Genomic DNA, 26,154 nt, shown 5'->3' with positions numbered 1-26,154 from the left:
CATGTGGGTTTTTAAATGGAGCATCTGGTGGGAGAGGCCTTTAGAAGCCTAGCACAGGACCAGGTTTGCCTGCCGAGGCCTCCCGCACATGAGGCACCTGGTGCCCTGCTTCTTGTCCCTAGGGGCTCTCCAGGGTTCGGCCTGCTCCCATGAGATGCAATGCAGTGTGATGCTCAACTTTCTTGTAGATTACAGCCTCAGGGCAACGTCATGCTATTCTCCTAGTACCGTAAGTAGTACTTCTCACAAGACTGTAGTGGGCAGCATTTTTAAGGAGGCTCCACACACTCCACAAACAAACAGAACTTCCTTAAAAATCAGAGCCCGCTACAGTCTTGCGAGAGATACTACTTGCTAGGAGAATAGCACAAGGATGCTATGAGGCCAGCAGCCTCTTTAAGAAAACTGAACCTCGCATTGTGTCTAATTAACATATTTATTTTGAAAGAATAGCCTTTCCCTCACTACCTACCTACAAAAGCTCTGTTCCTAATGTAACAACATGATTCTGTTTAAATTTCAATTGGGAGGTTATCTGCAAAACTAGCTGGCTGCCCTTAGAAAAGACAAAAGAGGTGTGTTAAGGTGTGGGTATGAGGAAGAAAATATATTTGTCTATGTCTTGAAATGGCTTGTCTATAAAATAATAAAAGGATTCATGGCCACTTTCCCATGATAGTATAGATTGCATAACCAGAGTATATATTAATGCTTAGAAAACTTTTACCAGTACAATTTGCAATTAGCTCTGACTGGTCAAAATATTATTTTTTCCATCTTGAAACTACAGCTGGAAGCACAAGAATCAGTAATTTACCAACACATAATCTGCAAACAAGCGACAAATCAATATTTTGTACGTACGCGTAATTGGTGGCTTAGGCATCATAGTCGATATGTCCTGAGACCAATACAGAGGGACTGAACCTCGCACTTGGACGTAAGATGAATAGCTTCCAGCAGAAAATGACATTACTGAAGCATCATAAAGTATTTGCTCAGTTTCCACTTCATTTGCTACATCTCCCTGCATGAAAAAAGCAGGAACTTTATGATACTTCAAATTATCAACATCCTCTTCAAAAGTATCATCACTCAATTGTCACCCGAGTTTTCATTTTAGCACAGGAAAAATTGATTGATTCACGGGATTGATTATGATTCATGGCGTTGTCTTACTCATTCAACAATAATTTCTGTAACTCTAGATCTAATTAAGTTTATTTGGAAAAATGTCTCACTAATTTCATTTTGGTCTCATCTACACTGAAATTGTGGTTTTTCCTTCTGTTCCTAAATCTACCGTTACTCCAAACCAGATATCGTGACAACAGGAGAACGCTGTGCTATGGAAGTATCTAACTATGCATCCTCCATCATGGTATGTGGTCCCCTGAAAAGAATTCTGCTGTGCAACTAGAAACAGAAAGTCACTTTGATATACAGTAGACTGATATTGATGGAGCCAGATGATCATGACATTAAACATATCTCTATTTAAATTCTGTATTAATATGATTGATTCAGAAGTGGCACTGTATTGATGGATACACTACCACTAAATAACATACATTCTTAATATCTACAATTCTTAGATATTATTCATATTTGCTTGGAGCTTGGTTATCTGAAGTGTCCATGGGGCAATTAGAAGAGAGAGGAAAAGAGTGAAGGAGGATACCAACAGCAGAACAGAGAAAGCCCACAGGGGTTAAAAAATATCATACCACAATAACTGATCTCCAAAACTCAGGCGGAAAAAGCCCTTCCACCTTAATGCATATTTAAGAAATTTGCTTGCGTAAATGAGTATCAATATTTTCCCAGACATTAAGAAAAAGAAGATCAAGCAGTTTTGAGTAAGTCCCTAAGTTTGCAACTCGATCAAAAAGTTTGACCTTGAAGCTCCTGTGGATTTATGATAAAAATCTAAATTCTACTAACTTGCAATGTTTTGCCAAAGAAATCTTAAATCTGACATGCATAAATGAACATTCCTCTGGGCACACATACACTGCAATCACAAAATTACGCAGAGGTTTTGTAATTTTATTTAAGATGATTGATCATATTAATAAAACAAATGAAGTATAAACTACCTTGTCTTGGACCTCATTATATACACTTTCCAAAACCAAGAAAAAATATGATTTAGAATTTTAGATTTCCCTAAATAGCAAAAAAACACTTACCACCAAGTACAAGCCTGGAAGGGGGGAGGGGGGAGTACATCTCATGCAACATTTTCATACAACAATGAAAAAACCTCTATTATATGTATTACCTCACAGTTTGCTCCTCTCTTTAGAAACCGTGTTCCAGCAAATTTACTTGATCTTCTAGCTATCAAAGTGACATACACTGGACGACCATAAATAAGCAGTTCTTGGAATCCAAGATAAGGTTTATAAATATATTCACTACCCCACATTCTTCTTTTAATTCCCTTTTAGTCCTGGCATATAAACACAAAGCAGGTGTACAGTTCTTTTTTTTTAAAAGGATATTCTTTTAAGTCTAGCAATATGACATTTTAATCTTTCAAACTACCCTAACAAAAAACAAGAAAGGCAGAAATTCTATTTAAGAGCTGAATGCAAAAATATCAGGCCCTGCTGGTCAAACTGTGTTTTGTGCATTCCTTGGTGAACACAAGTTAACATAACTGCTGCATGATAAAAAATTAAACATTGTATCTTTTGGGAAATCTGAAGTACATTCAACCATTTAAAGATTCAAAATAAGAAAACAGTGAATACTGCAGTTGCACAAGCTTGGATGCCATTCCAATTGATTCAGTATTGCTTTTTGAAAAACGAACAAACTACACTATATATAGTAAAGCTATCAGGCCTCCAAATCTGTTACTCATTATGCTTATGGCACAATTAGCCAGACTTTCAGAGGTAAATAAATACTCTGACTCTTCTACAGTTGCAAGAAAAAGTATGTGAACCCTTTGGGATTACGTGGAGTTTTGCATGAATTGGCCATAAAATGCGCTCTAAACGTCATGTAAGTCACAACAATAGAAAAACACAGTCTGCTTAAAATAATACTACACAAACATTAGCTGTTGTCATGTTTTAATTGAACATAACATGTAAACATTCACAGTGCAGGGTGGAAAAAGTATGTGAACCCCTAGCCTAATGACTTCTCCAAGAGCTAATTGGAGCCAGGAGTGAGCCAACCTTGACTCCAATCAGTGTGATGATATTGGATGTGTTGCTGACAGCCATCCTGCCCTTTAAAAACACACACCTGTTTTGGGTTTACTGGTCTCAAGAAGCACTGTCTGATGTGAACCATGCCTCGCAGAAAAGAGCTCTCAGAAGATCTACGATCAAGAATTGTTGACTTGCATGAAGCTGGAAAGGGTTACAAAAGTATCTCCAAAAGCCTTGATGTTCATGTGTCCATGGTAAGACAGATTGTCTACAAATGGAGAAAGTTTAGCACTGTTGCTACTCTCCCTAGGCGTGGTCGTCCTGTACAAATGACTGTAAGAGCACAGCGCATAATGCTTAGTGAGGTAAAGAAGAATCCTAGAGTGTCAGCTAAAGACCTACAGAAATCTCTGGCACATGCTAACATTTTTGTTGACACATCTACAATAAGGAAAACATTAAACAAGAATGGAGTACATGGGAGGACACCACGGAGGAAGCCATTGCTGTCCCAAAAAAATATTGCAGCACGTTTGAAGTTTGCAAAAGAGCACCTGGATGTTCCACAGCACTACTGGCAAAATATACTGTAGAGAGATGAAACCAAAATTGAGTTGTTTGGGAAAAACACACAACACTATGTGTGGAGAAAAAAAGGCACAACACACCAACATCAAAACCTCATCCCCACTGTAAAACATGGCGGAGGGAGCATCATGGTTTGGGGCTGCTTTGCTGCCTCAGGGCCTGGGCAGATTGTTGTCAGTGATGGGAAAATGAATTCCAGAGTTTATCAGGACATTTTGCAGGAAAACGTATGACCATCTGTCTGCCAACTGAAGCTCCGCAGAGGATGGGAGATGCAACAGGACAATGACCCAAAGCATACAAGTAATTCAACAAAACAATGGCTTCAACAGAACAGAATACGCCTTCTGGAGTGGCCCAGTCAGAGTCCTGACCTCAACCCGATTGAAATGCTGTGGCATGACCTTAAGAGAGCGATTCACACCAGACATCCCAAGAATATTGCTACACTGAAAGAGTTTTGTGAAGAGGAGTGGTCCAAAATTACTCCAGATCGTTGTGCAGGTCTGATCTGCAACTACAAGAAACGTTTGGTTGAGGTTATTGCTGCCAAAGGAGGGTCAACCAGTTATTAAGTCCAAAGGTTCACATACTTTTTCCACCCTGCACTGAATGTTTCCATCTTATGTTCAATTAAAACATGACAACAGCTAATGTTTGTGTAGTATTATTTTAAGCAGACTGTTTTTTTCTATTGTTGTGACTTACATGACGTTTAGAGAGCATTTTATGGCCAATTCATGCAAAACTCCACGTAAACCCAAAGGGTTCACATACTTTTTCTTGCAATTGTAAATCTCTGGTTGTGATCATTGTTCTATTTTAATAACCATGGGTTCCTTTAAGCAACTATCCAAGGATTTGAAAATGAAGGCAATTCACTCTTACAAATCAGGGTAAGGTTTATTAAAAAAAATTCTAACTACTTTCAGTTGGCAATTTCAACTATGAGAAACACTGCTTAAAAAGACCAAATTTTTAAGCTGTTGAATTCAGGACAAGATAGTAAACCAATCTCTACTAGAATATCATCTTGCCAATTATTAATCATGGAGTGGCCTTATTACTCTCTGAGATTGTGCAACAGCCACTAATACAGTAAATATTATGTGGCCAAAAAGAACAGATTGTCCCAAAGGTGCTTTTTCAAAAGGCAACTGGACTTTGTTTTTCCTTGAAGATGTTTCAAGGAGAAAAACAAAGAACTGAAGAACCTTCTTGGATGAGGAGCGAAATGTCTTCAAGGAAAAACAAAGTCCAGTTACCTTCTGAAAAAGCACCTTCGGGACAACCATGACCTGGATGACTGAGAATCTCCATAGACAAAAAGAACAGATTCAATTAAATATTAACATGATGGCATTTTCCCAGTTTTCCTTAAAGAATATTTTTGAGCTAGACAATTTCTGTAAGGAAGAGTGGGGGAAATGCCAAAAGCCACGATTGAAAGGCTACAAAAGTATAAACTGATGTATGATTGGTAGGTAATGTCAGAGATATTATCTAGAACAGACATGTCAAACACAAGGCCCGGGGGCCAGATCCGCCCCGTGAAGTGGTTTCATGGCCATCCTGGAAACAGTGAGGGAATGGGCCCCACTGCCTTGGCCCTGGCCCAGAGACCCTCCTTCTGCCAGAGAACCTCAGATCTGTCCCACTCCTGCCCAGGCCCCCATAGGCACCCTTGATGCGAACGATGTAGAGCTGGCCACGCCCACCCAGTAGGCCATGCCTACCCTGAGGGCAACCGCAATGCTGATACGGCCCTCAATGAAATTAAGTTTGACACCCCTGATCTAGAATATATCCAGGTATTCTAAATGTCTGTTTTAAATACGAGCAACATGAAGGGACATTGTATCATGCTTGGTAGACATGTAAATTTTTTTTAAAAAAAAAATGGATTCAAATAAACACATTCAAACGAAGGATTGTAAAGAGTAATATTCAATTAAAGCTAGACCTTTTCCCCTTAGAATTGATGGATACACAATTAGAAAAGAGTCTTAGAAGACTGTTTCAATTTATGATCACTGGGCAAAAACTATTATATGCACAAAGATGGAAACATTCGGCACTACCAACCATGAATAATTGGTAAAATGGACTGAGATAACTAAACTGAATTCTTTGATTAGAGAAAGGTCATTAATGACTGCAAACTCTTTATGGACTTTTATATAAAAATGATTTTCTGACTTTGGGTTTTGTTGATTAGAAAAAATAGTCTATAGAAAGAAGAGAAATATGATGTAATCCTAGAGAGAGGGATTTTTTTATTTTTATTTTTTTATTTTAATTCCATTTATATCCCGCCCTTCTCCGAAGACTCAGGGCGGCTTACAAGCTTAGCAGTAGCCTTCATTCTATGTATATGCCTGCTTATTAGGGTTTTCACACACACCCCAAGCGGCATTATTACAAAGTCAGCTTATTGCCCCCAACAATCTGGGTCCTCATTTTACCTACCTCGGAAGGATGGAAGGCTGAATTGTATGTATAAATGCCAAGAAGATCAGAAGCCATTTCTTATATTTCTGTTCATGTCTGCTGTTCTGTTCTTTTTTTCTACCTCTTTTGTCTTTTTTATTTTCTTTCTTTTTTCTCTCTTTCACATTTATGTTTTTCTTTGAATATACTTATTACCTATATAAAATCTTTTAATAAAAACTATTTCAAAAAAAGAAAAGGAAATGCACAAAAATCACATTGCTCCTTCAACTGATCTAAAACTGATCTTAAATCAAATGTTGAATGTAACCTTAAATCAAATGTTGAATGTAACCTAGAACAGTTATGTATGTACTCTAAAATAATAAATAAGGTCTCATTTACTTTGGTATATCCGTGTCTATTTTTCTATTATATTAAAAATGCATTTAATAGTAATTAAGTTTTGTTAGCTATTCTACTATCTGCTCCAAAAGGAGTAGGCTCAATTATTCCACTGCAAGCTAATTTCACAGTGAAGTCCGACACAGTCATTGTGGTAGGAAATGAAGTCTTTATTTGGTCTTTATTTCTTCACTGGCAACACTAACCCCATTCATGATTTCTCGTAATAGGCATGCTTAGAATAAGAATTTTCCTTCATTGTGCTTCATTATCTGCATGTAGATGAACACTGAAAATTTGTTTTCCAGCTCTTAAGATCTAAGAGGTTCTTTTTAAAACAGATAATTAATTGGTGGGTGAGTTTAATAGCTACATACAAAGAACCTAAGGAAGGACTTTATTGTATGTTACCATGATTCAGTTTTCTTTCTAGAATAGCAATTTGCTGTTACTGAAACAAACATTAATAACTAACAGAAGAAGGATACTCGACTGCCCACAAAATCCATGAATAACATACAAAAGCCAGTCTCGATGAACTGCAGTTTTGACAACATCAAGCAATTTCCCATTCCATACATATTTTCTGTAAGGTTCACTGCAAATTCCAAATACACCTGAAAAATTATGGAAAAACAGAACATTATTTTGAACCTTAAGTTAGATTGATCATTGTCAGTTTATACCACACACATGCAGTAGCTATTTCGATAAGTATCTTTGTTTATTAACTTGCAATATAACTGGTGAATAAACAAAGGCCAGAGATTCTGGCCATGCTAAGGATGTTATGGAACACAAACAAAAAGAGCCATATAATATCTGAATCATTGCGTAAGATTAGACAGATCAGAATACCAGAAACATTTCGTTCACTGCTACTGGAAACAAAATATTTATCTATATTACTTTTTGATCTGATATGGTAGAGTTCTTCCCTTTACACTACAACAGCAAGCAAGGCCTGTATGTTTTTAAAGGGAAAAAAGGGGAGAAAGTATATAAGCCACTGTTCAAGAGCATATTCCTTGACACAAAAAGACACGCAGTAAAGTTCCCACTCTTCTCCACTTCTTTAAGAAACTGGTAGAATTCAAAAGTCTGTTGCTCTATTGACAGAAGGCTTTCAGCAACAGCATAGGAAAAGTGACTACTGTTCCTAATTCTATATACCAATCCAACTGCTTTATGACATGGGTGTCAAACTTGATCGCATCATGTGATGTATCATTACGTACTGCAATGTCTTTCTTTTCTTTTTTTGTCTTTGTGGAGCTGGGGTGGATGTGGCCTGTGTGTGATGCATCCGGCCCATGGGCCGCCAGTTTGACACCCCTGCTTTATGAGATCTTACAATCTACCATTTGACAGAATTGGAAGACACTAAATGCGCCCCTTTTTACTACATTTAGGGAAGCTATCACTAGTAAAAGGGCACTACTTTGCTTCCATTTGCTTTCTTTATAGAATGAAATCCATATGCAATCTTCCTCACAATTATGTAGTATTTACATACTGCCTGGATGAGACTATAGACCTATATAATGTTTCCAGGCTTATGACCTCCAGATATAAAGAATTGTAACTTGGTAGAAAATTCTGACCCCTTCATGGATTACTGCCTTGTCGTGGCGAAGGGGCTTGCGTAATTCAATGAAGCTATGAGCTATGCCGTGCAGGGCCACCCAAGACGGAAAGGTCATAGCAGAGAGTTCTGACAAAACATGATCCACTGGAGAAGGAAATGGCAAACCACTCCAGTATCTTTGCCATGAAAACCCTATGGACAGTACCAAAAGGCAAAACGATATGATGCTGGAAGATGAGCCCCTCAGGTCGGAAGGCGTCCAATATGCTACTGGGGAAGAGCAGAGGGCTAGTACTAGTAGCGCCAGAAAGAATGAAGCGACTGGGCCAAAGCCGAAAGGACGCTCAGCTGTGGATATGTCTGGTGGTGAAAGGAAAGTCCGATGCTGTAAAGATTTTTTCTCCATAGGAACCTGGAATGTAAGATCCCTGAATCAAGGAAAGCTGGACGTGGTCAAACAAGAGATGACAAGACTAAACATCGACATCTTAGGAATCAGCGAACTAAAATGGACAGGAATGGGTGAATTTAATTCAGATGACCATCAGGTATACTACTGCGGGCAAGAATCCCTTAGAAGAAATGGAGTAGCCTTCATACTCAATAAAAAAGTAGGAAAAGCAATACTAGGATACAATCCTCAAAATGACAGAATGATCTCAGTTCGAATCCAAGGCAAACCATTCAATATCACAGTAGTCCAAGTCTATGCCCCAACCACCGGTGCTGAAGAGGATGAAATTGACCGGTTCTATGAAGCTCTACAGCACCTTATAGAACTAACACCCAAAAATGATGTCCTTATCATCATGGGGGATTGGAATGCTAAAGTAGGAAGCCAAAAGATAACTGGAATAACAGGCAAGTTTGGCCTTGGAGTACAAAATGAAGCAGGGCACAGGCTGATAGAATTTTGTCAAGAGAATACGATGGTCATAGCAAACACTCTTTTCCAACAACCCAAGAGACGGCTTTACACATGGACATCACCAGACAGTCAACACAGAAATCAGATTGACTATATGCTCTGCAGCCAAAGATGGAGAAGCTCTATACAGTCAGTAAAAACAAGACCAGGAGCTGACTGTGGCTCAGACCATGAGCTTCTTGTTGCAAAGTTTAGGCTTAAATTAAAGAAAGTAGGGAAAAGCGCTAGGCCAGTCAGGTATGAATTAAATCATATCCCTGTTGAATATACAGTAGAGGTGACAAATAGATTTAAGGAATTAGATCTGATAGACAGAGTGCCTGAAGAACTATGGACAGAGGTTCGCAACATTGTACAACAGGTAGCAACCAAAACCATCCCAAAGAAAAAGAAATGCAAGAAAGCAAAATGGCTGTCTGAGGAAGCTTTGCAAATAGCTGAGGAAAGGAGGGAAGCGAAAGGCAAGGGAGAAAAAGAAAGATACGCCCAATTAAATGCAGAATTGCAAAGAATAGCTAGAAGAGACAAGAATGTCTTCTTAAATGAACAATGCAAAGAAATAGAAGAAAACAATAGAATAGGGTGGACCAGAGATCTTTTCAAGAAAATTGGAGAGATGAAAGGAACGTTTCATGCAAAAATGGGCATGATAAAGGACCAAAATGGCAGGGACCTAACAGAGGCAGAAGAGATTAAGAAGAGGTGGCAAAATTACACAGAAGAACTATACAAGAATGAGCTTAACGTCCCTGATAATCACAATGAGGTGGTCACTGACCTCGAGCCAGACATCCTAGAATGTGAAGTGAAGTGGGCCTTAGAAAAGCTGAGCAACAACAAAGCTAGTGGAGGTGACAGTATTCCAGCTGAGCTATTCAAAATCTTAAAAGACGATGCAGTAAAAGTGCTACACTCAATTCGCCAGCAAATTTGGAAAACTCAACAGTGGCCACAGGACTGGAAAAGATCAGTTTACATTCCAATTCCAAAGAAAGGCAGTGCCAAAGAATGTTCAAACTATCGCACCATTGCACTCATTTCTCATGCTAGTAAAGTTATGCTTAAAATTCTACAAGCTAGACTCCAGCAGTATGTGGATCGAGAACTACCAGAAGTACAGGCAGGATTTCAAAGAGGCAGAGGAACAAGAGATCAAATTGCTAACATACGCTGGATCATGGAGAAAGCTAGAGAGTTCCAGAAAAACATCTACTTCTGCTTCATTGACTATGCTAAAGCCTTTGATTGTGTGGATCATAACAAACTGTGGCAAGTCCTTAAAGAGATGGGCATACCAGACCATCTTATTTGTCTCTTGAGAAACCTATATGCGGGCCAAGAAGCAACAGTGAGAACTGGACACGGAACCACTGATTGGTTCAAAATTGGGAAAGGAGTCCGGCAAGGCTGTATACTGTCGCCTTGCCTATTTAACTTATATGCAGAGCACATCATGAGAAAGGCAGGGCTAGATGAATCAAAAGTTGGAATTAAGATTGCCAGAAGAAACATCAACAGCCTAAGATATGCAGATGATACCACTCTAATGGCAGAAAGTGAAGAGGAACTAAAGAGCCTCTTGTTGCGAGTGAAGAAGGAGAGTGCAAAACTTGGGTTGAAACTAAACATTAAGAAAACCAAGATCATGGCATCCGGCCTTCTCAATTCCTGGCAAATAGATGGGGAAGAAATGGAGGTAGTGACAGATTTTATTTTCCTGGGCTCCAAGATCACTGCAGATGGGGACTGTAGCCAAGAAATTAAAAGACGCTTGCTCCTTGGGAGGAAAGCCATGGCAAATCTAGACAGCACACTAAAAAGCAGAGATATCACCCTGTCAACAAAAGTGCGTATAGTCAAGGCTATGGTCTTCCCAGTTGCAATGTATGGCAGTGAAAGCTGGACCATAAGAAAGGCTGAGCGCCAAAGAATTGAAGCCTTTGAACTATGGTGCTGGAGAAGACTCCTGCGAGTCCCTTGGACTGCAAGGCGATCAAACCGGTCAGTCCTAGAGGAGATCAACCCTGACTGCTCTTTAGAAGGCCAGATCCTGAAGCTAAAACTCAAATACTTTGGCCACCTAATGAGAAGGAAGGATTCACTGGAGAAGAGCCTAATGCTGGTAAAGATTGAGGGCAATAGAAGAAAGGGACGACAGAGAATGAGGTGGCTGGATGGAGTCACTGAAGCAGTAGGTGTGAGCTTAAATGGACTCCAGAAGATGGTAGAGGACAGGAAGGCCTGGAGGAACATTGTCCATAGGGTCGCGATGGGTCGGACACGACTTTGCAACTAACAACAACAGAAAATTCTAAGGTTGAGGAGAATTTTTCACACATTTACAGTCGTAACTTGTGGGAAGAAATAACCAGTATAAATAATTAAGCATGATTTAATTTTAATTACTTCACACCAGTGAACTAAAAACTGAAGGCTTTTAATCAATTATCATTGTTTATAACCCAAAGGTATCAGAGAACCACAATATTTTTCCCATTTAATATGGACATAGTATCTATTGGTAGTAGTTATATATCACTAATAGATTATAAATTAGTTTATAAATTTCTTATAAATAAATCCATAACCACTGATATTTTTATATAAATGAATTTTTGTAAAATACCGTATTTTCCTGCGTATAAGACGACTGGGTGTATAAGACGACCCCCCCAACTTTTGAGATGATTTTCAAGATTTTTCGTCTTATACGCCGGAAAATCAGCGAGCCCGGGAAGGCACGCTCTCCCCTCTCACTGTGGAGGAAGCAGGGCAGGCTGGCGTCTGGCGGGAGCCGGCAGGGCAGTCCTGCGCACGCGCGCGCTCCCCGGCTCCTAAGGAGTGTTCGGGGAGCCATGGCAGGCGCCTTACACTCTTCCCTCTTGAAGCAGCATCAGCGGAGCCGTCCGGCGTCGGGCGGGAGCTGGCAGGGCAGTCCTCCACACGCGCGCACTCCCCGGCTGTGTGCGCAGGACTGCCCTGCCGGCTCCCGCCCGACGCCGGACGGCTCTGCCGATGCTGCTTCAAGAGGGAAGAGTGTGAGGCGCCTGCCATGGCTCCCCGAGGACTCCTTAGGAGCCGGGGAGCGTGCGCGTGCGCAGGACTGCCCTGCCGGCTCCCGCCAGACGCCAGCCTGCCCTGCTTCCTCCATAGTGAGAGGGGAGGGTGTGCCTTCCCGGGCTCGCTGACTTGCAGCCAAGCCAGAGCCGAAAGGGGCTTTTCCTTCCACCCACCCTTTGGAATAGATGCAAGAGCTCCCAGGGTCTGGCGTTTGCAAGGGGGAGGGGAAGGGGCTGAGAGGCTCTTGGGGGTGGGAAGGGAGAGTCACGTTGGAGGGGGGACTGGACTAAGGAGGCTTGAAGTTGCTTTGCAAGAACGGGGGTGCTTGATTGATTTATGTACTATTTTCCGGCGTATAAGACGACTGGGCGTATAAGACGACCCCCCAACTTTTGAGATGATTTTCATGGGTTAAAAAGTCATCTTATACGCCGGAAAATACGGTAGCAACAGTCACTTGTCTAAATGATTATCTTAACTTATATGCTAACTTAACCAAAATAAGGGATCAATAATTTATAGAAATTGTTTTACTTTAAAAATCAAACTAGGTGTAATCAATATTTTATGTAATCCTTTATTAACTCTGAACACTTTGTGTGATACTAATTAACTTAAAAGAGGTCTCTGCAATTAAAAGCATTACAAAATTGGACTTATTTGTATGCAAGGGATACTTACAATTTCCATCTTGAGTAGCAAGTCCCTCATCTTCAAAAATATCAAAACACTCTTGACGAGTTCGTGTAGTTTCTGTTTTAAGTACATCTAGAGGCATTCTCAAAACAGTAAGGTTATATTGAAGGGAGTGGGACAGATCGTAGCTATAACTAAAGTTTGGAGAAAAATAAAAAAAATCTGAAAATATTACTGGCCATCATTCTGTAAAGTTTTCAGTTATCCAAAACAAGATGCTCTAATTTACAGTTCTGTATCATCTAATTGTACAGTTCCATAGTAATAAAATCCCAATTCATCCAATGATAATGACCCATCAGTATGCTTTATGGACTGAATTTCAAATGTGTGCAAATGTATAACAAATTAAGTGAATTATGAGTCACAATTCTAGATTGTCCAGTCCAAGAAATCAAAATGATATCTATTCACAAAATATAATCTTATAGTATATTACAAGGTTATAAAAAGGGAGTTTTTTTTATTATAAGGACAAGATTGAATCCATCCATACATGCATTCCAATCCATCACATTATTCTTTTTGGGGGTAAGCAACTGAACAAAAGGACAGAAAGTAAACCAAAGATATTAAATGTAAGATATTGAAAATGAAAAAAAGAAAAAGAATATGCAGTAGCTGAATATAGTTTACACTAATTTCTTTACATACCTTTCTCTACTTACAAAACATAATTGTTTTCTACCATATACTAATTCATACATCATCCTTTGCTCTTTAAACTTCTCATCTCTCCATTTTGGAGGATTTTATTAATTCCATCCAAATGATTGTTCATTGTATTCAATTCACGTTCATTTAGGACTTCTTCATTCCTAACCTAATTCTAATTGCACACTTACTAAGTATCTCCAATCTCACTGTATTCCAACTTAAAAATAGTTCTTGAGTTACAATAGCAATTGGGACTGGAACTACCATTGTTAAGTGATAGATTATAAAGTGTGATGTTATGTGATCACGTTGCTTAGCAATGGCACCTCTGGCAGTCCCAGTTGCCATAGTTAAGTGATGACTGTACAGGTTGTTAAGCAAGAGCCTCACGTGACTGCGATTTTCAACATCCTGCTGGCTTTCCCATAGACTTTACTTATATATATATTGGGGAAAAGGTAAGCAAGAGAGAGAGAGAGAGAGCTGTGTAACTTGCTCATGGGGATGTTGTATTTCAGCCCTTGGCACAATTTATGAATATTTTAAGTATTCTATTCTAAGACAATAAGAGAAGGAAATATGAAAAATCTAGGTCAACATCAATTAATAATAAATCAAGGAGCCCTGGTTGGGCAGTGGTTAGAATGCAGTATTGCAGGCTAACTCTGCCCAGTCTGGAGTTCGATCCTGATCAACTCAAGGATGACTCAGCCTTTCATCTTTCTGAAATCAGTAAATGAGGATCCAGATTGTTGGGGGCAATATGCTGACATTATAAACTGCTCGTGTGTGAGTGTGTGTGTGTGTGTGTGTGTGTGTGTCTAAGTGCTATTGCTAGTGTTATTGTTAATAATTCCAATGAATATTTCAAATTAGAAATATACCTGAAATAAAAATTACTGGAGAGGTCCACATTCTGAAAAATTCGGAGGTATCTATAGAAAAAAATCCAAAAGATAATAAAAGATATTTTATGCAGAAATAATATGCTGTTTTTGGCACTCTCAATCAAAACCTTTTGTACTACTATATCAAATAACATCCTTTATTATGGTCAATGATGAGATGTAAATACAGTTCAGTAACAATATTACAGAGGGCACAGGGAATGAGATATAGGTAAGTAAATTACACACAAAAAAAGGAGAGGAAAAGTAAAAATATAGGAACAAGAGTAGCAGACTATACTTAATGTAAGGCAGCAAAAATAATACTTCACTATTAAGTACAAGCTATATTTGTATATGATGGTCTAAAAAAAAAAGGTAAAGGTTCCCCCGCACATGCGTGCTAGTCGTTTCTGACTCTAGGGGCCGGTGCTCATCTCCGTTTCAAAGCCGAAGAGCCAGCGCTTGTCCGAGGACGTCTCCGTGGTCATGTGGCCGGCATGACTAGACGCCAAAGGCGCACAGAACACTGTTACCTTCCCACCGTAGTGGTCCCTATTTTTCTACTTGCATTTTTACGTGCTTTCGAACTGCTAGGTTGGCAGAAGCTGGGACGAGTAACAGGCACTCACTCTGTACTCGGGATTCAACTCGCCAAACTGCCGACCTTCTGATCGACAAGCTCAGCGTCCTAACCCACTGAGCCACCGCGTCCCTATATGATGGTCTATAGGGTATTAAATAGTAATATATTAAAATTTAGATAAACAAAATGTGGTGACAAAATGTAGAAGCATACACTAAAATAATAAAATTCTATCTGGAATACATTAAGCATAATTGATGATTTTTACTTAATAGCTACTTAATTGTTTATCATTATCACAATTTTGGGTTATATAGGATGAAAAGAAATTGAAAGAGAAAAAAAAGAAAAATACAGCAGTCCAAGGACACAAAGTTATCAGGTTAAGTCTGAAGGTAATTTTTGCCTAGTTTCAACTGTTGCAGATATAAATTCAGCAACTATGTGATATCATGATTTGAGACTGAAAGAGGTAATGGATATAGAACTTGTCCATTCCCCTCAGCACTCATAGTAAAATGGGAGATATAATTATACAGAAGTTACAGTAAACAAGGACATATTGGATTGTTTCAATCTCCCTGGCAATGTAAGGGCATGTACACTGGGATATAGGGTTGTTGGCATGTATTAACTAAAACTTTAGTTTTTATTCATTAACTTGTCATTGACTTAATTTACATTTCTGCTTTCTGAATTCAAAGTGTTTCCTCTTCTATAAAAATGAAGATGCCATAATAATAACTTTCTTTAGCAAAAAATATTATCTAAGAATAGCAGTTGAATTAAAATAGATCTTTATCTCTTATAAAGTATATGATCTTTCACAAAACCTATATTTAGCATTACACCTTGCCAAGTAGACATTCTACTATAGTTCTGTTGCTAAATCCTAACCTGTTTCTTTTATATAATTTGGAGATTATATAAAATGTGATTATATAAGATGAGAGGGTCACTCCAGTATCCATAAAACAAATACCTTTTGTTACAAGAACCAAGTTCTTAATCCATAGATACTTCCATAACAGAACTGCTAGTAATTAACATAAGAGTCTCATATTGTTGTTGTTGTTGTTGTTAGTTGCGAAGTCGTGTCCGACCCATCGCGACCCTATGGACAACGTTCCTCCAGGCCTTCCTGTCCTTCCTGTCATATTAATGCACACCAAATACCAATGAATTACCCAAAGTTATGGACTTGGATGGGGCCATATAGGTCCCTGAAGTCAAACTTCTGCCCAGTGCAGAAATCCAAATTAAAGTCTCCCAAACAGATTTCTGTATCCTTCCATTTAAGTACACATAGTGAAGGGCAGCCTTCTAACAGGTTATATCTTCCAAGTGACATTGTTTCAAGTATTTGAAGAATGCTATCATATCTCACCTCTCTTTTCAAAATTAAACATGCCAGCATGGTCCAGCAGCAAGAATCTAGAAGCAAGTCTAAAGTTTTAATTTTGCTCATTAATTCAAGCTAAAGGGAGAAAATCTAGAGTTTCTAATGGCTGTATTGGTTATGTACATCCTCTGAAAATCATATTGCAGAAACATTTATTTCTAATACTAAGTGTGTCACTGGTAAGGAAGAGAAGCAATAAATCATACAACCTACACCAAAGCTACTTGCTGGGCACAGTTTTTTCAAAAGGTTTTCCCCTCTCTTTTCCCCCAAAGCTCTTGCTCAGGTTTGCTGGTTTTTTGCTGTCATTAACTACTGACATTAAGTGCCTACCACATGCTATTATCTCAGCCTGATCAACTCAGTATGAAAATTAAGTGCTATGCTCTTCATCTATTTTTTTAATGAGCTATCATAATATGGTGCCCAAGTTTCTAATCCTACAGGTATAAAGACTCTCTTGATCCAAGCCTTATTTAAGTTGTTTTCTTGGCAATAATATGGAAGTGGTTTACATTACTTTCTTTTTCTAGTTTAGCCAATGGCTTTTTAAGATCAGCTAAGGTAAACAGTATATGGTTATCGCATCTTGGTCCCTGTTATCATAAAAGCTAAATGGAGACTAAAAATTACCTTGCTTCATCAGGATGACTCACTCGCACAGAGTCATTTGGAATGTAGATCATATTTGTATCTTCTATTTTATATACTGCATGTCCTCCAATATCTGCCATCTTTCTCCTCTTTGTAATTAGCACAATGTAATAACCTTCTAAGAATCTGACAAAACCTGCAAGAAACAGAATAAATTACGTATCATTTGTATCTGTCACTTGATTCACTACACTACCAGAAGGCTAAAAAACAAGCACAAATTCTGTCAAGGTTGCAATAATTATTTGTATTTCTGGCAACTTATAACACTAGAGATTGGTGTGTGTGGGGGGGGGGGGAAACCTGTCATTCCTGAATAAATATTTAATCTACAGAATTTTTGCTAAATTAACCTCCTTTTTCTATTAAATTATACATGAAATAAGTAATGAATATAAACTGAAAAGTATTTTTCAACACTGTTCACTTCATCTCTTGAAAAATTATGTACTGCATTCTCAAAGCATATTTCATCAAATCAATGCAGGGGTAAACTGAGGAAAATGAAATATCCCACTGAGATAAAATCTAAGTAAACAGTTAACTGAGCATTTCTGTATAAAGAACACAGGGGAGAAGGATAAAAGAGCTGGAAACAACAGAAAGGAAAGGAAAGGGAAGGGAAGGGAAGGGAAGGGAAGGGAAGGGAAGGAAAGGAAAGGAAAGGAAAGGAAAGGAAAGGAAAGGAAAGGAAAGGAAAGGAAAGGAAAGGAAAGGAAAGGAAAGGAAAGGAAAGGAAAGGAAAGGAAAGGAAAGGAAAAAAATTGCATATACAAAAGGAGAGACACTGATCTCTGTGGCAAAGTATCATTCTGGAAATAAGCACAGTGCTCTACTTCTTTAAACCTATGTTACATACATGTGTGTGTAATATTATATGTATAATACATATAATGTATTAAATACATTTTTAATTGTCCAGCTAAGTAAATGAGAAAACATAATTAAACTATTAGGAAGAGTTGATACAAGAGGAGAGCACTTGATTTGTCATTTTAAATTATATTTTACCCATCCATACCCATACCCACCCACCAAATAAACGCAGAAGTATACCACTCCGAAATAGATAAATCTAATTTCACATGCTTCCATTAATACCTGACACTACAAAGACAGATATATGTTGTTGTTTTTAGCCTCCATCTGAAACAACTGTTCAGCACTGCAATGTATGGTATATTTCCTAGCAAATCCAGACTATTAGCCTTTCCCATAATGAAAATTTTTCAATCTACAATATTTGACATGACACATCAAATTAACTTTTCACTCCTTCAATCATCACAGTTATCAAGAATTCTGCCAAATGACCTTTTATTGTGATTCTACAAAGAAGGATTTATAGTTACCTGTCTATTTAGACAGTCATTCTGTATATTGTAATAATTGAAAACGGTATGATGCTCAATTTCACCGCAAGTGTTGCAGCCAAGTACTTCAATGTGAAACTGTGTGCATTCTAAAAGAGGTTGGTTTTTTCCCCCCCATCAGCCTGTTTCAAATGCTTCTAATAAAAAAGCACCAGACAACTGAACTTTTTCAATAGTGGCACTATTTTCAGTGGAACACCTTTCTTATATACTCAACTGGAATGTACTTCACAATGCTGCATATAGAGCAGGGGTGTCAAACTCAATTTCATTGAGGGCCGCATCAGCATTGCGGTTGCCCTCAGGGGGCCGGGTGGGTATGGCCTGGGTAGGCGTGGCCTACTGGGTGGGCGTGGCTAGAGTGCGTATGGCCTACTGGGTGGGCGTGGCCAACTCTACATCGTTCGCATCAAGGGTGCCTATGGGAGCCTGGGCAGGAGTGGGACAGATCTGAGGGTCTCTGGCAGAAGGAGGGTCTCTGGGCCAGGGCCAAGGCAGTGGGGGCCGTTCCCTCACTGTTTCCAGGATGGCTTTGCGGGCCGCATGAAACCACTTCGCGGGCCGGATCTGGCCCCCGGGCCTTGTGTTTGACATGTCTGATATAGAGAAAGCAAACAGGTGCAACAGATTTTTTCCTGTCATCTCTCTACAACATCATTACTCCTACTTCAGGAGTACTTCCACAAACTGTTTTCTCCTGGTTGCAGGACAATAGATTTCAAATGTGAGGAGTGTCATCAAAGCTTGCTAAATGTTATGCAAAATGCAAATCATACGACATGCAGGCCTACTCAGTGGCTGGATGGTGACCTGGCCCAATCTGAAGATTGTTTAAAACAGGTTCTGTCCATTTTCAGATTCTGGCTAAGGGTGAGAAACACTGATCTAAAGACTAATTTGAAGACAGAGACTTTGAAAGCTCTGTTTTTAAAAAAACTGAAAAAGGGAAGAATTTCAAAGGAAAAATACTCAAGGTTGAGACCAGAGTTCATCTGAGGAAGATGCTGCAATAAACAAAAGTTCTGACTAGTTGATATTACCGTATCAGTTCATTCTTCCAATGTCTTGGCCATGCCAATAGGTCCCATTAATTCCACAAAATATTTGTTCCACCAAATGTTTTTATGTAGGAATGACTAGCTGTGGCACACCTGATTATTCAAAATTGAGCAGTTCTGCCTTGCTCAGGTGAATCTCATATCAAACTCAAAGAGAAATACTACTGTGTTTAGTAGAAATTATGTACAAACGTGCAAAATAAGTTGAATATACTTGCATAGTATGATATTTTTAATAGCTATGCATTCCCGCGGTGTACTGGTATTTCTGCTACCATATGGAACGCTGTAAAAACTGCCTATGGCCTTTTACGTGAAGATAACAGCATTTGTCATAAGAAACGTAATCACCTTGGGAGGCATCCAACATCATCATTTCTCTAGTGATATCTAGTGATATTTTTTCTCTCCTCCATTTCACAGTGTACCTTCTAAAGTTACTTTAGAGATTTGGGATGCATAGAAAGCAATGGAGGTCAGAGTGATTCTGTCTGAACAGAAAAAGAACTGAATAATTTTGGAGGCAGCCTTTTCAGCTGCAGGTGAAATTGCATAAGTCACTTTGAAGATGGAATTTCCATTTGCACAACACTGGATTCTGCTCAAGAAGGAGGTTCTGATTTTGAATGGGCAAATGTTGCTCCTCTGGAAGTGAGCTTACAAAGTAATCAATACTTTACAAGACAGAACAAATCTGTTGTCATGGCTCCGATAGATGAGACCCATCAAATGAACTTCAAGGCACAAATTCTTCCTCAAAGAACATTGTATTCAGGAAACAAAGTATCAGCACTACATAGTTGAACCCAAAACTAGATTCCCTTCCCCCAGACACAAAGTAACAAATTGCAATTCCCACCCCCCCCCCCCAAGAAGCAGTCATAAATCACATTCTCCAATTAGCCTGAAAGGCAGGCTTTCTCCCCAGCTCCTCAGCCTGCCAAAACGTTATCGGTTAGTCCTTGGGTTCCCACAGAGCAGCATTATTATTATGGCTAGCTGAGCTCAAGCATTCACCCCAACCCCCTTTCTGCACCTGATTTCTAAATAGAAGAAAAAGCATGTTAAAAGCAAAGAGAAAATGGCTGCAATTTTCATCAGTTGTCAGAGCGGAAACATCCAATGTTTACAGTATTGACATCTGTATTGGATTAGGGTGGTTCACATGTAAAGTTGTTTCTATGCACAGCAGCCATTGGGCTTCATGCTGGCCTCACTGAAATTGCACACTCATTCCTAGTAATAAGCAATATTTGCTTATTGTTAGACGTTAACTAGAAGATGGATATCAGTACAGTTTTATCATCATCATAGAAGATTTAATATTATAAAATAAGTTTTAAAAAACAAATGATTAGGAAAACTAGCTTTAAGAAAAATAAAAGTCTTATAAAATAAATTCCTACAATGACAAAAGAGTCAGTTATGTAAAATAATATTAATCTGAGAATTGTCTGATTGGAAATTCATGTTCTGATTTCATTGCAACATCAGCATATTTTTCTAAACTTCTCAGGGAGGAAACAGGCTTTTTTTCCCCAGAAAGCTGAAAGTGCTTCTGTTATACTGGCTACAATTCTCACGGTGGTTCAAGGTATAAAGGCTTTGATATTATTTATAAACCTGTCAATTTTGTTCTGGGAGCAAAAAACACACACATAGGACTTTAACCATAGAGTAACTAGCTCTTAAATCTTGTCTTTCAACTAAAAAGTAAAAAAATAAAAGCAGTTTAAGGGGAGGAATACATATTAATCTTTGAAAATAGTCAGTTCCTTAATTTACCTAAATTGGTTGTATGTTGTAAACATAAAAATGATCATGATTCATACAGTAATTAAGAGCTGCCAGAATTATAGTACGCACAGGTATGCTAGCAACTGAAGTGCAGTAGTGAAGATCTTCTATGTATGTCCAAGTGTTAGTAGTTAATAATTCCGTGTTTCTCCAAAAGTAAGACCTACCCCGAAAATAAGCCCTAGCTTGACTTGGGGGGGGGGGTTGGCCTAATATAAGCCGGGTGAGGTGCATGCCTAAAAAGCAAGCTAGGGCAGGGGGAGGTGGAGCTGCCCCACGCGCCCTGCACCCACTTACCTTGCAGCCAGGCCTCTCCTTGCCAGCCCACTTCTTCTGCGGCATCCCCAGGCCTGCATTTCGCAGTCAGAGGCTTTTCCGGAAGGCCACTGCAGTGGAGAACCAAGCTATGGATTGAATCCATAGCTCGGTTCTCGGCCGCAGTGGCCTTCCAGAAAGGCCTTTGATTGCGAAATGTAGGCTGGAGCTCCATTCTCAGCTGCAGAATGAAGCTGCTCCTTTGGCAACAGAAGACACGGGCCGGCTGGGCGGGGCTGTCAGTGCCAGAGTGCAAAAGACACCCCTCCCCCCAAAAATAAGACCTGGTACCTCTTTTGGAGGCAAAAAAATAAGAGGCACCAGGTCTTATTTTCAGGGAAACACAGTTGTCATTATTCGAAATGAAGCATGAGTAAACCCCACCTGGAAAAGCAAAAACTGATCCGCAGATTTAAAAAATAAAATCAATAATTGATATTTTTAGTTTCATATTTAGAAAATACTGTTATTGCAAAATTATTAGGAAAAAAATTATGTGTTTTTACGCACAGTTGAGTAGGCAAAAATGTAGTTCATTTCTTTCTTCATTATTTCTGACATTGTGTCTCTGTGCCTGCTTTTTAAAAGTGTACCTGGCATTGTTTTCCTAAGAATTATGGAAGAAAATAACCTTGTAGTATGGGTGTCATAGTACCATTATTTACTTCTAGAAAACTGCACTACTATTGTTATACTTTTCTGCTGCTGAAAATGTAATGATGCTGTCTTCATATTTAAATATTTTTAGAAGCCATCTTGAGTCAGTCTTAAGTGTTATATACAAAACCATGCAAAAATAATGGGGTTTTTAAAGGAACAGGAGATATTGGAGCCTTTAAGTAAAAAATGGGCAATCTGTAACTGTATACTTTGGAGAGCTCCCATATTTGCCCACAATAAAGCTGACAGACATTGTTATTGTTTTAACCATTCATTTGTGTTTGACTCTTGGTGACTTTATAAGCAAGGCTCTCCATGCTACTGTGACAAGCACAGCTTCTTTCAGTTATGACAGACATTAGGGTTCATCTTTGTGCCTATTCCCACTCTAAGTCATGGTAAATTGCACAGAGAAAAACAAGATATACATGCAGAATTGGGTACAGACTGATCTTTCAATACAAATTATCCCTGCCTAGATAATGATGCATCAAGCACAATACAGTTTAGTCGTCTTCCATCACGGTCTGTCAGATGCCCAATTATTACTTTGTTTCACAGTCCCAGTTGAACAATAAACATTTCATTGAGTATCTTATGGGATTCTTGAGCAACAACATGTAATTGCATAACAGCTGCTTTTCCAGTCGCCACTGAAATTTTCATAGCAAATCTGCATTCTTGTCGACAGCAGTTCTTGTGAGAATTCACAAATCAGTGGTACTCATGGCTTTTACCCTTCCATTCCAGACTATAGAAGAAAGTGCCATTAATTTAGAATAGCAGCTATTTTCAGGTCATGCTACTTGTGACAGTAAACAGGGATATACATTGGCATGAACATATGGAAAAAATGTTTTTAGGTGTTCTTGACAATTAGTGAGAACTTTGTAGCTCTTGAAGAAAGTTAGACTGTTAACTTTATCACAAATAAATACTTCATGCATCAGTCCCAAGAAATTAGTCATTGTATAAATGTAGGTACAGTCATGGCCGAAATTGTTGGTACCCCAGAACTTTTTCCAGAAAATCAAGTATTTCTCACAGAAAAGTATTGCAGGAACACATGTTTTGCTATACACAGGTTTATTCCCTTTGTGTGTATTGGAACACAACAAAAAAAGGGAGGAAAAAAAGCAAATTGGACATAATGTCAAACAAAACTCCAAAAATGGGCTGGACAAAATTATTGGCACCCTTAACTTAATATTTGGTTGCATACCCTTTGAAAAATAATAACTGAAATCAGTTGCTTCCTATAACCATTAATAAGCTTCTTACACCTCTCACTCGGAATTTTGGACCACTCTTCCTTTGCAAACTGCTCCAGGTCTCTCTTATTGGAAGGGCGCCTTTTCCCAACAGCAATTTTAAGATCTCTCCACAGGTGTTCAATGGGATTCAGATCTGGACTCATTGCTGGCCACTTCAGAACTCTCCAGCGCTTTCTTGCCATCCATTTCTGGGTGCTTTTTGACGTATGTTTGGGGTCATTGTCCTGCTGGAAGACCCAAGATCTCGGACGCAAACCCAGCTTTCTGACACTGGGCTCTACAGTGCGACCCAAAATCCTTTGGTAATCCTCAGATTTCATGATGCCTTGCACACATTCAAGGCACCCAGTGCCAGAGGCAGCAAAACAACCCCAAAACATCATTGAACCTCCACCATATTTCACTGTAGGTACTGTGTTCTTTTCTTTGTAGGCCTCATTTCGTTTTCGGTAAACAGTAGAATGATGTGCTTTACCAAAAAGCTCTATCTTGGTCTCATCTGTCCACAAGACGTTTTCCCAGAAGGATTTTGGCTTACTCAAGTACATTTTGGAAAACTGTAATCTTGCTTTTTTATGTCTCTGTGTCAGCACTGGGGTCCTCCTGGGTCTCCTGCCATAGCGTTTCATTTCATTTAAATGTTGACGGATAGTTCGCACTGACACTGATGCTCCCTGAGCCTGCAGGACAGCTTGCATTCCTTTGGAACTTTTTTTTAATCCCATTTATATCCCGCCCTTCTCCGAAGACTCAGGGCGGCTTACAATCTAAAGCACAATGTGCTTAGCAATAGTCTTCATTCTATGTATATACCTGCTTATTAGGGCTTTCGGGGGGCCCCAAGCGGCATTTTTAAAAAGTCAGCTTATTGCCCCCAACAATCTGGGTCCTCATTTTACCTACCTCGGAAGGATGGAAGGCTGAGTCAACCTTGAGCCTGGTGGGATGTGAACCTGCACTAATTGCAGGCAGCTGGTGTTACTTAAGGAGGCATTAGCCCACTGCTCCACCAAGGCTCTTCCATGGGGCTGCTTATCCACCATCCGGACTATCCTGCGTTGCAACCTTTCATCAATTTTTCTCTTCCGTCCACGACCAGGGAGATTAGCTACAGTGCCATGGGTTGCAAACCTCTTGATAATGTTGTGCACTGTGGTCAAAGGCAAATCTAGATCTCTGGAGATGGACTTGTAACCTTGAGATTGTTGATATTTGTCCACAATTTTGGTTCTCAAGACCTCAGACAGCTTTCTTCTCCTCTTTCTGTTGTCCATGCTTAGTGTGGCACACACAGACACACAATGCAAAGACTAAGTGAACTTTGCTTTTTTTCCTCCCTTTTTTTGTTGTGTTCCAATACACACAAAGGGAATAAACCTGTGTATAGCAAAACATGTGTTCCTGCAATACTTTTCTGTGAGAAATACTTGATTTTCTGGAAAAAGTTCTGGGGTACCAACAATTTCGGCCATGACTGTATGAAAAAACCTTTCACTATCCAACTTCTCAAAAACAGTATTGGACTGAGCAATAAACTCTTTCATAAGAGTATGTCTAGTCTGTGTCGGGCCTCGGGAGCCCGACACTCGAGGGGGGGCCCCTCCACCTCCCCGGCACCCCCCGCCTGCCACCCGCCGCACTTACCTGGCTCCTCAGCGGTCCGAGAGGCTCCGGAGGCCGCGGGGGTTTTGACCGGCTCCATGGCGGCCCGAAAAGCTCCGGGGACCGCGCCGCCGCTTCAGCTGCCTCCAGACGCGCCGCGGCTGCTGTCCCCGCCCGGCGGCGCGTCTGCGCAGGGCTCCCCGGCCCGAAAAGCTCTGGGAGCCGCGCCGCCGCTTCAGCTGCCTCCAGACGCGCCGCGGCTGCCGTCTTCGCCCGGCGGCGCGTCTGCGCAAGGCTCCCCGGCCCACGGCGTGACCGGTGGAGGCCCGGACCCACCCTCCGTCTCGGCGGCCTGGGAGGCTTCGGGAGCTTCGGCCGCGCGACGGAAAGCTTCGGAGACCCCGCCGCTGCGGCTGTCTCCTCCGGCCGACGCCATGCCTGCACGGGGCTCCCCAGCCGGTGGCAAGCCCAACGGACGCTCCAGGCCAGCTGAGAGCGGGACCGCCGCTTCAGGAGCCCGCAGCATGACACCGGCCTTTCCCCGGCTTCGGCTGCCGGAGCTGCGTTCAGCGGAGCAGGCCGAGGCATTGGACAGTCGTGCGCAAGACTGTGTTGTTCGGGAGCTGGCGGGCCCGTTAGGGGACGGGTCCCTCCCCACCCCGGTGCCCAGGTGGCTGGGAGCCCCGAGCGTGGACGACGACAGGGGGGTTCGGAGTTGGGCGCGGCAGGGAGGGGGTGAGGGGGAGAAGCATGGTGGCAGCAAAGCACGGGAGAGGGCCTACCTGACTGGGCGTCGGGCAGAGGGGCTTGTAGGGGAGGGGTGGGGAAGTTATAGGGAATGGGGAGGGCGTGGGCGTGTTTGGGTGGAGTATGGGTGGGTGTTTCGGGTGTGTATATAGTAGCGTTGGCTGCAGGTAGCAGCCAACGCTGGCTTTGTTTCTTGTTGCGGCTGTTGCCTTGGAAAATAAAGTGCTTCCAGACCGCAGCGGAAGTCTCTCGTTCCTGTGTTCGGCACTCTGCCCTG

The 26,154-nt window shown here is 40.4% G+C and overlaps 1 protein-coding gene across 1 annotated transcript in view; it reads right to left on the bottom strand.

Annotated features, from left to right (window-relative positions):
- Window positions 1-26,154, bottom strand: part of FIG4 (FIG4 phosphoinositide 5-phosphatase) — a 104,794-nt gene that overhangs the window by 59,261 nt on the left and 19,379 nt on the right. The window contains exons 4-9 of the mRNA XM_081343590.1: window positions 17,031-17,187; window positions 14,407-14,457; window positions 12,851-12,999; window positions 7,082-7,210; window positions 2,285-2,385; window positions 865-1,027 (exon numbers count right to left, since the gene is read on the bottom strand). Of these exons, the coding sequence (XP_081199716.1) occupies window positions 865-1,027; window positions 2,285-2,385; window positions 7,082-7,210; window positions 12,851-12,999; window positions 14,407-14,457; window positions 17,031-17,187 (750 nt within the window). The remainder of the gene's footprint in view (window positions 1-864; window positions 1,028-2,284; window positions 2,386-7,081; window positions 7,211-12,850; window positions 13,000-14,406; window positions 14,458-17,030; window positions 17,188-26,154) is intronic.

Source organism: Vipera berus (assembly GCF_964194415.1).
Source record: "Vipera berus genome assembly, chromosome: 1".
Lineage (NCBI taxonomy): Eukaryota > Metazoa > Chordata > Lepidosauria > Squamata > Viperidae > Vipera > Vipera berus.
This window is presented reverse-complemented; position numbering and strand designations above follow the sequence as displayed.